This window comes from Rutidosis leptorrhynchoides, chromosome 3 (assembly GCF_046630445.1).
Source record: "Rutidosis leptorrhynchoides isolate AG116_Rl617_1_P2 chromosome 3, CSIRO_AGI_Rlap_v1, whole genome shotgun sequence".
In the NCBI taxonomy this organism is placed as follows: Eukaryota; Viridiplantae; Streptophyta; class Magnoliopsida; order Asterales; family Asteraceae; genus Rutidosis; species Rutidosis leptorrhynchoides.
The window spans coordinates 540,172,093-540,187,651 of NC_092335.1; the positions used below are offsets into that span (position 1 = coordinate 540,172,093).

General features: G+C 36.1%; 1 protein-coding gene across 1 annotated transcript in view; it reads right to left on the bottom strand.

Annotated features, from left to right (window-relative positions):
- LOC139902905 (mediator of RNA polymerase II transcription subunit 15a-like) overlaps positions 1–15,559 on the bottom strand; it is a 30,281-nt gene that overhangs the window by 3,327 nt on the left and 11,395 nt on the right. Inside the window, exons 6-11 of the mRNA XM_071885593.1 lie at positions 4,962–5,032; positions 4,514–4,588; positions 3,203–4,399; positions 2,126–2,470; positions 1,539–1,739; positions 1,368–1,456 (exon numbers count right to left, since the gene is read on the bottom strand). Of these exons, the coding sequence (XP_071741694.1) occupies positions 1,368–1,456; positions 1,539–1,739; positions 2,126–2,470; positions 3,203–4,399; positions 4,514–4,588; positions 4,962–5,032 (1,978 nt within the window). The remainder of the gene's footprint in view (positions 1–1,367; positions 1,457–1,538; positions 1,740–2,125; positions 2,471–3,202; positions 4,400–4,513; positions 4,589–4,961; positions 5,033–15,559) is intronic.

Sequence of the window (15,559 nt, forward strand, 5' to 3'; positions counted from 1 at the left end):
TTAGCCCGATTTAGGATTTAGGGTTTGGTGTTTTGGGTTTATTCCATAAACCCAAAACACCAAACCCTGAACCCTAAACCGTCCGTGCTAAAAATTCAATCTAAATCCTAAATCTAAACCCTAATATCTAAACCATAATATCTAAACCCTAATGTCTAAAACCTCAACATACCCTAATATATATATATATATATATATATATATATATATATATATATATATATAGATATAGATATAGATTTAATCAAGAGGGAAGCACTTTTTTGGGGGGAAGTAATTTTTTTTCGTTTTTTGAAAAAACTTTGTTCACGAACATTATAGATTAGATGAAAATATGAACATTTAAAAAAGACACTTTGTGATGAATGTCATTATTTTGGCGGGAAAACGCTCGAAGAAAAAAATAAAAAACATTCAATGCATTGAATGTTTTGGAAGAAAAAAATAAAAAACATTCAATGCTGCAAAACATTCAATGCATTGAATGTTTTTATTTTGTTCTTCGAGCGTTTTCTCGCCAAAATAATGACATTCATCACAGTGTCTTTTTTAAATGTTCATATTTTTATCTAATCTATAATGTTCGTGAACAAAATTTTTTCAAAAAACGAAAAAATAAAAAAAAAAAATTTGCTTCCCCTTCCCCTTAAAAAAGTGCTTCCCTCTTGATTATGACCCTCTATATATATATATATATATATATATATATATATATATATATATATATATATATATATATATATATATATATATATATATTGGTAGGATCAAGAGGGAAGTAACCATTCGGGAGGAAGCGGGGGAAGCCAAATTTTTTTTTTTCGTTTTTTGAAAAAACTTTGTTTACGAACATTATAGATTGGATGAAAATAACGATAATTGTTATATATTACTTCTTCGAGCGTTTTCCCGCCAAAATACTAACATTCATCACGAAGTGCCTTTACTAACATTCCCCCCGAATGGTTACTTCCCTCTTGATCCTACCACTATATATATATATATATATATATATATATATATACACACACACACATCAATGTTAACATAACTGTCTAGAAACCTAAACATAATCTTCATTTGTAAGAACTCTGAATATCAATTTAATTTCAAAAATAAATATTGACGAATATTAACTTTGACCGACTAAATCCAATTTGGACCCATTGACTAATGTTGACCAATTAATTAAATCGGATTTTGGATAATCGGATCGGGTTCATAACAAGGTGTAATCGGGGAGTTTTACAACACTGGATGGAAGATAGTTTAGAGTGGCGGTTATTGAAGCTTCTTCTTTTCTTTCAATATAACTACAAAATAACAAATAACATGCTTTAAAGTTAAAAATAAAAGAAATTTCTCACCTGACTTCGGCAGGGAACTTGTCCAAGAGTATCGGGGAACAATTTGGATAATTTACAGGAACAAGCAATCGTAATGGTTGTATAGGTGACTGTACATCGTTTTAGAAAACTTAAGTAAGCAACAACCCTGACAAAGCTTTAGCATAAACAAGTAGTATCATGTAAACGTACCATTTGAGCTGAAGTATATTGCGACTTCAAGTTTGGACCAAGAGCTACACCAGTAAACGAGCATTTAACCATGGTTCCATCACCACCTTCTAAACCCGCAGAGGCTGCAGCTGGATCAGCATCTTCCTCACTTATACTCACCACAGTATCAATGAGTCCCCGGTTTATCTCCTTTATTTCTTCCAAAAGAGCATGATTAACCTGCAAGAGAATATGCAAATTTTAACTTCCTTGTAAACAGTGTGCAGAACTCGGGCTTACTCGACGAGTACTCGATTTTTCAGCTTGTGGAGTACTCGGCAATTACTCGGTCAAACAAGGTCAAACTCGATCAAAACTCAGAAAAAACTCAGGTTTACTCGGAAAATCGGTCAAAAGTCGGCCAAAACTCGGGATTATTTGGAAAATCGGTCAAAATTGGTCAAAAATCGGTCAAAGAAAAACTTAGTCAACATCCGAGTATTCCCCGAGTTGCCGAGTACTCCCTAAAAGTCCTGACCAATTACTCCCTGAGTAACCATTTTTTCAACCTTGCTTGCAACAAAAAAAAAATAACAGTAGAACGAACACTGTTGTGATAATAGTACCTGAATTCGGGGCTTTTTAATTGCAGATGATGCAGTCGAATCAAGTTCAGAAGTGTCAGAAACATTTAATTGTTTGAAATTGTCATTTACGCTGCCAGTCGAAGATACAACATTTAATGGCACTGCACTTGTAAACCGTTTCATCTTCCTCATGCCATTGGTTCCATCTTGAGTGACAAAATTTCTTGCCTGGAGACGACATTTTGTCATGGCAACCAAATCCTCACCAACTGCAGCTCTAGAACCATTACCTGGTGCCGATCCTGCAATTCTATCAATCATACTCACAACTGAACCGATATCATCAACTGAGGCACTCAACGCATTTGGTGAAATTGATTTTACCTGTGCAGAATAGAATTAGATAATGTTAGTCATACACTAATACAGTATGACAAAAGCATCTGAAACACACCCCAACGGATCTAGGTGGCAGTTTTGGGTTATGTTTATTGGATAAAAAAAGTTACAACAATAAATAAGGGTGGCAGTGTTCGTCACTTTATCCGTGTTTAGGCAAAATAGAAGTGGATATTTTTACTTAAGCAGATTAAAGAACATCGACTAAAGGGCAATGGGTTAAAAGTCACCCAAAGTAATTTTTGATGCATTTTATTTCTTCAAATATTTATACAAAATCACAAAGACACTAATTTTGTAATCATAGAATCGTCAACTATTTGGGACCAAATAGAAGTGGATGTTTCTTCTCAAACAGATTAAATAACATCAGCAAATAACATTGGCTAAAAGGGCAATGGGTTAAAAGTCGGTCAAAGTCTTTTTTGAGGCATTTATTTCTTCAAATATTTATATAGTATCATAAAGGAACTAATTTTATAATCATAAAATCATCAGCTATTTGGGACAAATATGAGTTTTCAGGTAAAAGCTAAGGGTTTTGAGCTGTACTAACCACCCCATTTCAACCAAACCCTGTTTTAATTGTTATCCAACAAGCGCCACTTACTCCTCTTGCCATCATCATGAAATGACTTATTTTATTGTGTGTGTGTGGGTGTGTGTATGTGTGTATGTGTGTGTGTATACATATACAAGTGAGGTTTAGAAACTGACCACTTTGAGCAAACGCTCTAGAGGCTGTTCTGTAACACTGGACCTTCCCGTTCCAATCGATGGCACAACACCATGGTTTCCATCAGGATTATCTTCGAGTAAAGGGGAAGCCGATATTCCAGGTGTGCCTATAGCGAGGGATTGAGTAGGTAAGAACGCACCAGATGGTTGTTGATGTCCAACGTTTCCAACATTAGATATCGATGAAACGCCACCAAACTCTCCAGGTAGAGGAGATGCAGACGAAGTTGATGGAGAAGGAACAGTGAACGGTGAATTTGCAGATTTGAACATAGTTGACTGGTCAATTTGAGGCGACGCGTGCTGAGACATTTGTGGAGAAGCAGCCGATAAGACTTGAGGTGAAAATGGAGAACCTAATTTCATTTGTTGGTGATAAGCTGAACGTTGGGCTGCTGCTTGATGCTGTTGAAAAGCACCTGTTTTCACACCCATAGGCTGCTGCCTAAGTTTTATGTCACCGCCATCATTTATCTGATGAAGTTGAGATATTTGGTTTCCTGGCATCTGCATACTCTGCTGTTGCTTTGTTTGTTGTTGAAATTGGTGTTGCTGCTGTTGCTGCATAAGTTGCTGCTTTTGCAGAAATTGTTGCTGCATTTGGCGTTGTTGAAATTGCTTTAATTGCTGGTTCTGAAGCAGTTGTTCCTGTTGTTTTATTTGCTGATTTTGAAGCATATTGGAGTTCGGCTGTAGTGAATTTTGTTGCAAAGACCCACCAGAGACTTGCTGCAAGGCGTTCATACTGCTATTCTGACCCGGATCAAGATTAGAACTGGTCTGTACGGAGTTCATCAAGTTTTGTTGAGCATTTGAACCCCCTGAAATAGAAGGTACTGAACTTTGCGGCAAATTTCCCATATTATTAGGCTGCATTGTTGAACTAGAACCTTGCATGTTCATCTGATTATCATGTGATTGGACTTGTGTCAACTGAGAATGTGATTGTTGTCCGGAATGCATATGTTGTGGTTGCTGTGTGGGTGTGGGTTTTCGCCTATTTGAATTGATGACGTTAACAATCTGCTTCTCGTAAGTAGCCAACTTATCTTTATAATTTGCCAAAATACTATGCTTGGGGATCTGTAAGAATTGCATGAAACGCTCCAACATATTTTTAAATACTTTCAGCTTCTCAAATTGCTCGTTCTTTGGTTGCTGAGCAAGAGAATCATTCTGGAAACAAATGTTTTTCATCAACTTTAAGAAATAAGAAATGAATATAGATGGTTTCATATGTATGTGTATAAAACGAGAATTTGATAACTTTGATATGAGCAACTGGCTTACCTGCTGTAATTTGCCTAGAATTTTCTGGTGCATGTCATTCAAATCCAGTAAATACAGGTCCTTCATAGCTTTTATCTGCACTCATAGGGAAAAAAAATGTAAGCATTAACATCATTCCACTACAGTTGGTTATAACTTGAAGTGATAATGTAAATACTATCAACATGATTTAATATAATGAACGTGTGAGGCTTGCCTTTCAGTTTTTTATTTAATTTTCTTTTGGTAAAACATTTGTATATATAAAAAAACATAGGTGACACGGCATGATTACAAGTATTTTCTTGTAATCAGCCATGAACTGCGTTACTCAAAAAGATCTTATGCTTTAATATCGATGTGCATTGAAACATAACTAAAAGTATGATGTAGAATATTCAAGTTAGAACCAAAAGTGGTAATAGGTACTTCAACTGCTCTATAAAAGATGTGATTTCATACACAATACCTTTTGATACACTTCCTCTTGCCAATCTCCGCCATTTGGGTTTACCGTCTGAGCTGTTGAATCTAACGATGCTACAAAAGAATTAAAACTTGTATCAAATTCTTCCCAGAAGAACATATGAAAACATTGTTAAAGTTGAAACCATATTACAAACAGTAACTATAGGTTGGTTCTTATATGATACTTGCAATATCAACCAAAATAATTTGACCATTATATCAGCCGAACATCCCACTCTAGGAAACCTTATATGCATTATTATATGAAAAATTGAACATATCTGTCGTTTTAGAAAGTCACTTCTTTTGCTTAGCAGAATATTAGGGTCTTAACGAACCAAGTTGTATCAGGTTGAGTTACAATGAGAAAATAGAAACACTAAATAGATGCGCTATGACATGATCAAAAGATGGTAAATTCATAACCGTGATCAAACATGAGTTGCTTACTTAGAAAATCACAAGTAGTGTTTACCGGTTGCCACAAGAATGGGACAAATTCGTTTAACATGGCTATGAACCACTCATAAATAGACCACCAGCACTTGGTTAATTTTGACTTTAACTTTATTCTACATGAATATTTACATATCATTGAATCTACCTACACTTGAAAATCCATATGATTTAGAAGTTGTTGCAGTTCTTTACCTTTTTGTAGTTCTTATTCAAACCTTTAACATGTGTGTGTATATATGTATGTATGTATATATATATATATACTAGTGAAATGACCCGTGGATGAAATGACCACGGGTTTGTTTAAACAAAACAGTTTAATGATATGGTTTAGGTATTAAGTGAACGTAAATGATTTAGTTTAATGACCCGTGGAATCACAGAGTCCGACTAAGAAACTCGGATGAAATGACCACGGGTTTGTTTAAACAAAACAGTTTAATGATATGGTTTAGGTATTAAGTGAACGTAAATGATTTAGTTTAATGACCCGTGGAACCACAGAGTCCGACTAAGAAACTCGTCAGCTGAACATTTCATCAAACACCTAAAATGCATATTAAACAATCCACATCCAATCATAAGAGTTAATATTGGTTGTCATTTTATTTTAAAAGTGTAAATTAAAATATAAATTTAGAATTAGTTTCCTTCTACCTAGCTTTTATACCATCTCGTACTCAATTCAAAATAATTAATTAAAATAATTCAAAATTATTTAATTTTAATAATTAAAATAATTATTAATAAAATTTAATAATAATAATTAATTAATAAGATTTAATTTTAATTTAAAATTATTTAGATTTATGACATCACCCACCATGCTTAGATTTTTTTCTTTTGTTTTTGATTTTTTTTAACAAAGAAATTAGCCTAATAATGACATCATCATTATAGAATTTTAATAGAAACTATAGATAGATATATGTGTGTGTGTGTGTGTGTGTGTGTGTGTGTATATATATATATATATATAGTGGTAGGATCAAGAGGGAAGTAACCAATTGGGGGGAAGCGGGGGGAAGCAATTTTTTTTATTTTTTCATTTTTTGAAAATTTTTTGTTCACGAACATTATAGGTGGGATGAAAATATGAACATTTAGTAGAGACACTTTGTGATAAATGTTTTTATTTTGGCGGGAAAACGCTCGAAGAAGTAATATATAACAATTATCGTGTTTTTCGAGCGTATGTTGAGGTTTTAGCTATTAGGGTTTAGATATTAGGGTTTAGATTTAGGGTTTAGATTGAGTTTTTAACACGAACGGTTTAGAGTTTACGGTTTAGGGTTTGGTGTTTTGGGTTTATGGAAACCCAAAACACCAAACCCTAACCCCTAAACCCTAAACTCTAAATCGGGCTAAATTTTACTTCACAAAACATAAAAAAAAAAAACGTTCATATTCTTCACGAACAATATTATCTTGAATGTTATTTTTGTCGATCGTTTTCCCGCCTAAATAATAACATTCATCACGAAGTGTCTCTTCTAAATGTTCATAATTTCGTGTGATCTTGATGCCGGGAAAAAAAAATTACAAAAAAAACGAAAAAAAAAAAAATTTTTTGCTTCCCCCCGCTCCCCCGATTGGTTACTTCCCCATTGATCCTGCCCCTATATAGTGGTAGGATCAAGAGGGAAGCACTTTTTTGGGGGAAGTGGGGGGAAGTAAATTTTTTTCGTTTTGTTTGAAAAAAATTTTCGGGCATCAAGATCACATGAAAATATGAACATTTAAAAAAGACACTTTGTGATGAATGTTATTATTTTGGCGGGAAAACGCTCGAAGAAAAAAATAAAAACATGCATCATGAGTAATATTATGCTTCTGAGTTTTTTTTTTTTTAGGGTTTAAAAATTAGGGTTTAGTAATTAGGGTTTAGAAATTATGGTTCAAAAATTAGGGTTCAGCTATTAAGGTTTAGAAATTAGGGTTTAGGGTTTAGAAATTAGGGTTTAGATTGAATTTTTAACACGAACGGTTTAGAGTTTAGGATTTAGGGTTTTGGGTTTAGGGACTAAACCCAAAACACTAAGCACTAAACCCTAAACTCTAAATCGGGCTATAATTTAGAGAAAAAAAAAAAAAAAAAAAAAAACTTCATATAAGATGAAAGAAAACAACGTTCCAAAAATATTATAAGGAATAACATTAGTCATGATGAATGTTATCAATTATTTCTTCGATCGTTTTCCCGCCTAAATAATAACATTCATCTCAAAGTGTCTTTTTTAAATGTTTATATTTTCACGTGAACTTGATGTCTGAAAAAAAAATTCGAAAAAAACGAAAAAAATTATTTCCCCTCAAAAAAGTGCTTCCCTCTTGATTATGACCCTATATATATATATAGGGTAGCATTCCCATGAGAATGTTCTTGCCAAATATAAATAACGAGAGCATGGGTATGTATGTAATTTTAACATCCTTTTATCTCAGACTTTGAATTTTCAAATTTATATTTCAAACTTCTTATACGTAGTATTTTTTTGACATAGTGCATTTGCATCCAAACAAAAAATATCATTCAATCTAATATTTTGTTCTCGATCATTAAATACTAATGGTGTTTATTATTGAACAAATATTTACATGGATGCAACAAAGTACATTTATTGGATTTGGATACAAAAGCATGACACACACACGCATGTATAAGCATTACTACATACAGTTATGAAAAAAATTGGGGATGCATGGATATAACTTGAGATTTTTTAAACTGAAACTTTTTTATAATTACAAATTGAATTGACTAACACCATGAGACAAACTTTGGGTTTTCCGATTGATATACAAAAACCTATGATTTAAAAATGTATAACCAATCTGTCGCTAAGAGCCTGGATGCATTTGAAATTTTGGGTTATGAAAGTGGATGCAGTACAAAGTGACATAGCCCATAGGTGTGTCGGAGACTCGTAGTCATCCAGGATGCAAACATCGTTAATCAATGGGGTTACGAGTCGTCCGGGATGCAAACATCGTTAATTAATGGGGATGCTAACAACGTTGTTTCAACCATCAATCTTCGTTCATATCGTTCAGATTATCTGTGGCTGTTTGACGGTTCGATTCGTTCATAGCGTTCAGAGTAACATCGGTGGCGGTTTGACAATACGATTGTAAATGACCGTTCCTTTCTTCGTGTTTTGCAGGTCACAATAATGGGAATTATGATGGGTTTAACTTGATTATGTTTGTTTGAAGTGATTGTTTTAAGAGATATAGAAATAGAATAAATTACAGATGATTCAATAACATGACCTAGAGAGAGATGATCATTGAATGAAGATAGAAGATTTACGCGGCTAGATGAGAAGTTTTAGGAGAGTAAATATCATTGAATGGAGATTGGGAGACATGTACGATTAGATGAGAAGTTTAGGAGTAAATTAATTTCCAAATATACCCTTAGTCAGTTAATGCACAGAATCGAAATAACCGAACAAAACAATTGCAAGAACAGGAACCAAAATTGGAAAAAAGGCAGTCGGCCTTTTTTTTTTTCTTTTCTATTTCACTTGATAAAAAACTGGTTTCTCACAAGAAAAGAAACCCTTATTTATATACAAAACAGAATTAAAGATAGACTTGCAATAAAGTAGGAAATTAAATAGGAATTAGAATCGATCTAAGAATTAGAATCGATCTGTCTTCTCTTTGTCTTCTCTTCTGCTGGAGACTCAATTAACTTTGGCCAAAAGTCACCCCTGGCCCAATCTTCTTATTAAAATATTCATGCAGCCCAACTTGGTTATTGGATCTCCTGTGGTACACTTGGCCCCATTTGTTTCATGCTCCACTATTATTTATGGATACTGCATCATTCTCCCCCCCTTAAGCAGGACTCGACCTCGAGTCAAGACCCTGGTCATCATCCCCAATGTACGGGGACAAGTCTGCCACAATAAAGGTAGCGGACACATTATAATGGTCAGGCAACTCAATCTCATAAGCGTTATCGTTAATCTTCTTGAGAACACGAAAAGGTCCATCAGCCCGTAGTTGTAGCTTACCAAAACGACCTCCCGGAAAACGCTCTTTTCTCAAATGTATCCAAACAAGATCACCCTCTTGAAACACAACCTGCTTGCGACGTTCATTAGCACGAGACTTATATAAATCATTTTGTTTCTCAATACGGGTACGAATCTGCTCATGCAAAACTTTCATGTGGTCCGCAAGTTCCAACCCTTCTCGTGAGGCATCTGGTAATTCGTGTTGTGGCAACAAATCAAGAGTAATCAGTCTGCGACCATAAACTACCTCAAAAGGACTCTTCCCAGTTGTCCGATTTATAGAACTATTGAAAGCAAATACAGCTTGTGGTAGTGTGAGATCCCACTGTTTAGGATGATCACCAACAAGACTACGCAATAGATATCCCAAGCTACGGTTAACCACTTCGGTTTGTCCATCCGTTCGGGGATGGTGCGAGCTACTAAATTTTAGTTTAGAACCAACACGCGCCCATAGGGTCCTCCAAAAATAACTAATGAATTTCACATCACGACCAGACGTTAAAGACTTGGGAATCCCATGTAGCTTAACAATCTCAGAAAAATATAGGCGAGCGACTTGATTTGCATGAAACATTTAGTGCACGGGACGAAATGCGCCATCTTAGAAAAACGATCAACCACCACCATTATTGAATCTTTGTTACGTTGTGTGCGTGGTAAACCAAGAACAAAGTCAAGACTAATATCCTCCCACGGACCATTGGGAACCGGTAAAGGAATGTATAAACCCGCGTTACTTCCATGTGTTTTTGCAATGTGACATCCGACACCTGGCAACAATCCGATTGACATCTCGTTCCATGTGAGGCCAATAAAAACGTTCTGTAATACCGGCGAGAGTTTTGTTCATACCAAAATGTCCTGCGAGACCACCCGAGTGGCTTTCGGTAATGATAGCATCACGAAGGGACCCGATGGGAACACATAAGCGACTTCCAAGAAACAAAAAACCATCACAAATCATGAAGGAACGATAAGCACCTTGCGAACACTTGGCCCATATCTGTTTAAAATCCCGATCATCCTTGTACATTTCTCGCCACATGTCAAAACCCGTAACAGTGACGCTCATGGTACTGAGTAAAGAATGTCGCCTACTTAAAGCATCAGCAACCTGATTTAAAACACCTTGATTTAAAACACCTGCTTTATGTTTAATAACAAAGTTATAAGCTTGCAAGGTTTCAACCCATTTTGCGTGCCTTGGATTAAGTTTATGTTGGCCGTGTATATATTTAAGTGACTCATGATCAGAGAACAAAATGAATTCAGCAGGCAGTAAATAATGTCTCCACACTTCCAAAGTACGAACGATGGCATAGAACTCACGATCATAGGTGGAATATCGTCTCCGCACCTCATTTAGTTTTTCACTAAAATAGGCGACGGGCCGCTTATTTTGGCTTAAAACACCACCAATGCCTACCCCCGACGCATCACATTCTACTTGGAAAACATCATCAAAGTTAGGTAACGCTAATATAGGAGCATGAGTTACCTTCTCTTTGATAGCATTAAAAGCAGCAGCAGCTTCGGCATTCCACGAAAAACGTCCACCTTTCATACATTCTGTAACTGGAGCAATGATCGTACTAAAGTTCTTAAGAAAACGCCTGTAGTGAAGCAAGCCCGTGAAAACTTCGGAACTCGTGAATAGTCAAAGGTGTTGGCCAGTTTTTAATGGCGTCCACTTTCGCTTCATCCATTTTAATTCCTTTTTCCGAGACAATGTAACCCAAAAATGTTACCTCACGTGCCAAAGAATGACATTTACTTCCATTAGCATATAACTGTTGTTCCCGTAAAACGTGAAAAACTACGCGTAGATGATCAAGATGTTGAGCTTCATTGAAACTATAAACAAGAATATCATCAAAGTAAACGACAACAAATCGACCAATGAAGGGTTTAAAAACCTGATTCATTAATCGCATGAAAGTACTTGGTGCGTTTGAGAGACCGAAAGACATCACCAACCATTCGTATAAACCATCTCGTGTTTTAAACACGGTTTTCCTCATCTCCCGGCCGCATTCGAATTTGATGATAACCACTACGTAAGTCTATTTTAGAGAAAACTGTTGCACCATGTAGTTGGTCAATTAGATCTTCAAAACGCGGGATAGGAAAACGATATTTAACTGTGATGTTGTTCACTGCTCTACTATCAATGCACATACGGAACGAACCTCCCTGCTTTGGAACGAGAAGTGTGGGAACCGCGCATGGACTCATGCTTTCTCTGATCAATCCCTTTTGTAATAATTCAGTAACTTGTCGTTGTAGCTCTTCGAATTCTTTCGGGTTTAACTTGTATGCCGGTTTATTTGGAATAACAGAACCTGGCACAAAATCAATACAATGTTGTATGTCACGCAGAAGAGGCAAACCTGCAGGTATCTCAGTAGGAAATACATCAACAAATTCCTCCAAAAGAGGTGTCACTTTGGTTGGCAACTCGGTTACAGTAGTATTTGCTTCCTGAACAACTAAGGCAAATATAAAGGGCTGCTGTTTGGGCTCGTCCTCGAAAGCTGTGCGGTTGAGGATCATGGTGGACTCAACCCCTGAATCACGCTTTGGGTCTAAGGGGGCGAGAGTAATATTAACACCATCTTTCACGAAACTATAGGTATTACGAAAACCATCGTGCTTCGTCTTTCGATCAAATTGCCAAGGCCTCCCAAATAACAGATGACACGCATCCATGGGAATCACTTCGCACCAAACCTCATCTTTGTAGGTTTTCCCAATTGAAAATTGAACGAGACAACGTTTTGTCACCTTGATATGATTTCCACGCTTTAACCAAGTCAGTTGATATGGCTCTGGGTGATCTTCCGCTAGGAGATGTAGTTTATCCACCATCTCTGTTGACACCACATTTTCACAACTTCCCCCATCAATAATCATCGTGCATACTTTCCCTTTGGTTGTAACCTTTGTGCAAAATATATTGTTGCGTAGCCAAAGGTGGTCGTCAGGTGTAACTTGAGATGTCTCAAGTGCTCGACGGATTACCAAATATTCACCTTGGTCCGGGTAAATTACATCTTCTTGAGCATCAGGTGGAGTTTCTTGTTCACCATCCGTGTCGTATATAGGTTCTTCAAAATCATCACAATACGCAATAAGACGGCGTTTTGGGCAGTCCCTCGAATAATGCCCGAAATTATGACAATTAAAACATTTAGGAACTCGACTAGAAGTTCCATGAGCTGATGTCGATGGCTGCAATTCTCCCTTTCCTTTATCGGCATTAACATGTCCGATTTTGGGACTAGGAATGGGTGTGTTACGAGTAAACGGGACCCTTGTTCGTCCTCTTTTTTGTTGTTTTTCAACTTTTAAAGCGAGTTTACACACATCAGCATATGTCAAAAATAGCTGCAAAGTGACCACATCAGAAATTTCGAATTTTAAAACCCCCAAAAGTCGCGCGATTGTCTGCTCTTCTTCCTCTTGGATATTACATCGCAAACGCAACCTGTCAAATTCTTGAATCGTCTCTTCCACAATTTTGTTTCCCTGTCGCAGATTGTGATATTCAAGAAACGCCTCTTGTCTATAGTTTTCGGGAAGAAACTGATTTTTCAAAAGTTTCTTCATCTAATCCCATGTTTGTACCTTAGATTTCCGGGCATACGCCCTATTCTTGCAGACATGTTCCCATCCATGGTTGCAAAAATCGGGAGAACTCGGCGAGAACTCGGAATTTAATTCCTGGCGAGAACTCGTTTTGAAATCGGTAAAAAAATCGGTCAACGACCAAAAATCGGTCAAATCTCGGGAAAATCGGTCAAATCTCGGAAAAATCGGTCAAATCTCAGAAAAATCGGTCAAATCTCGGTAAAATCGGTCAAATCTCGGAAAAACTCAATAAAATCTCAAAAGTCAACGAAAGTCAACCGCCGATAACTCCCCGAGTTCTCCGAGTTCTCGTTTTGGAGACCCCGCCGAGAACTCCCCGAGAACCGATTTCTACAACCTTGTTCCCACCACAAGGAAGCGTGTTTGCGTAATTTGAGCGCTACAAGCTTGACCTTGAGGTGTTCAGGGATATCTTTAATGTCAAACACACGTTCCACGGTGCTCAACCAATCTAGGAAATCATCTTGGTGCATTGTTCCCGTAAATTCCGGGATCTCAATTTTAATTCCTAGATTGCGTAGGGGATCCTCACGGTGATCCCTACGGTGACCTGGAGTAGCAAACGGTTTCGTATCTGTTTCCTACTCGCTGGACAGATCTGAATTGCTTCCCCTAAAATCATGGTCTCGATTGAATTCAAGTTTAACAATCCTTCTTTGTAAGCGGTCGATTTCAGCATATGGGTCTTGATCTCCACCTCTTCCTGAGAATATGCGATTTCCACCTCTACCAAAACCACTACGAGAACTATGTTCGGCCATCCCTGGACTTCTGATACCAGATAATACACATAATCGAAATAACCGAACAAAACAATTGCAAGAACAGGAACTAAAATTGGAAAAAAGGCAGTCGGCCTTTTTTTTTCTTTTCTATTTCACTTGATAAAAAACTGGTTTCTCACAAGAAAAGAAACCCTTATTTATACACAAAACAGAATTAAAGATAGACTTGCAATAAAGTAGGAAATTAAATAGGAATTAGAATCAATCTAGAAATTAGAATCGATCTGTCTTTGTCTTCTCTTCTGCTGGAGACTCAATTAACTTTGGCCACAAGTCACCCCTGGCCCAATCTTCTTATTAAAATATTCATGCAGCCCAACTTGGTTATTGGATCTCCTGCGGTACACTTGGCCCCATTTGTTTCGTGCTCCACTATTATTTATGGATTTTTGAATCAAACTACCTTATTAATTTATAGTCGTTGATTTGATAGATCTATGGTTGAGAATTGTTCTCACCAAAATATAGAATGAGAACATTCTCATTTGAATACAACTCTCTCTCTCTCTCTCTCTCTCTCTCTATATATATATATATATATATATATATATATATATATATATATATATATATATATACATTCTCATTTGAATACATCTCTCTCTCTCTCTCTCTCTATATATATATATATATATATATATATATATATAGTGATTTAATTAAGAGGGAAGCACTTTTTTATAGGGAAGTGGGGGGAAGTAATATTTTTTCGATTTTTTAGATTTTTCTTTTTTTCAGGCATCAAGATCACATGAAAATATGAAGATTTAAAAAAGACAGTTCGTGATGAATGTTATTATTTTGGCGGAAAAACGCTCGGAGAAATAAATGATAACATTCATTGCATTGAATGTTTTGCTTCTGAGTTTGTTTTTTAGGGTTTAGAAATTAGGGTTTAGAAATTAGGGGTTAAAAATTAGGGTTTAGCTATTAGGGTTTAGAAATTAGGGTTTTGGGATTAGAAATTAGGGTTTAGGGTTTATAAATTAGGGTTTAGATTGAATTTTTAACACGAACGATTTAGAGTGTAGGGTTTAGGGCTTAGGGTTTTGGGTTTAGGAACTAAACCCAAAACACTAAACCCTAAGCCCTAAACCCTAAACTCTAAATCATGTGATGGAAAAAGAACGCTCTAAGGATAACATTGAGGAATAACATTACGCATGCTGCATGTTATTAGTTTTTTCTTCGAGCGTTTTCTCGCCAAAATAATAACATTTATCACAAAGTGTCTTTTTTAAATGTTCATATTTTCGTGTACTCTTAATGTTGGGAAAAAAAATCGAAAAAACGAAAAAATAAAAAATAAATTTTACTTCCCCCTTCCCTCCAAAAAAGTGCTTCCCTCTTGATTATGACCCTATATATATATATATATATATATATATATATATATATATATATATATATATATAGGGTGAGGATCCACAGAGAACCAAAGATGGTAGAGAACCAAGAGAACCATCGAACTGACCTTCAGACTAACCTTCAATCTGCGTGCAGATGGAGTCGATCTGCGTGCAGAGCTTATTTTGGGTGCATACACAGACACGCTCTGTTTTTTTTGAAGATGAACACCACAAATCAAATTCGTACCAACATGTATTGAGATCATTTTCTCATTCCTAATATGATTCCTAACATTCTCAAATCATCAGCAAGCCTCAACAACA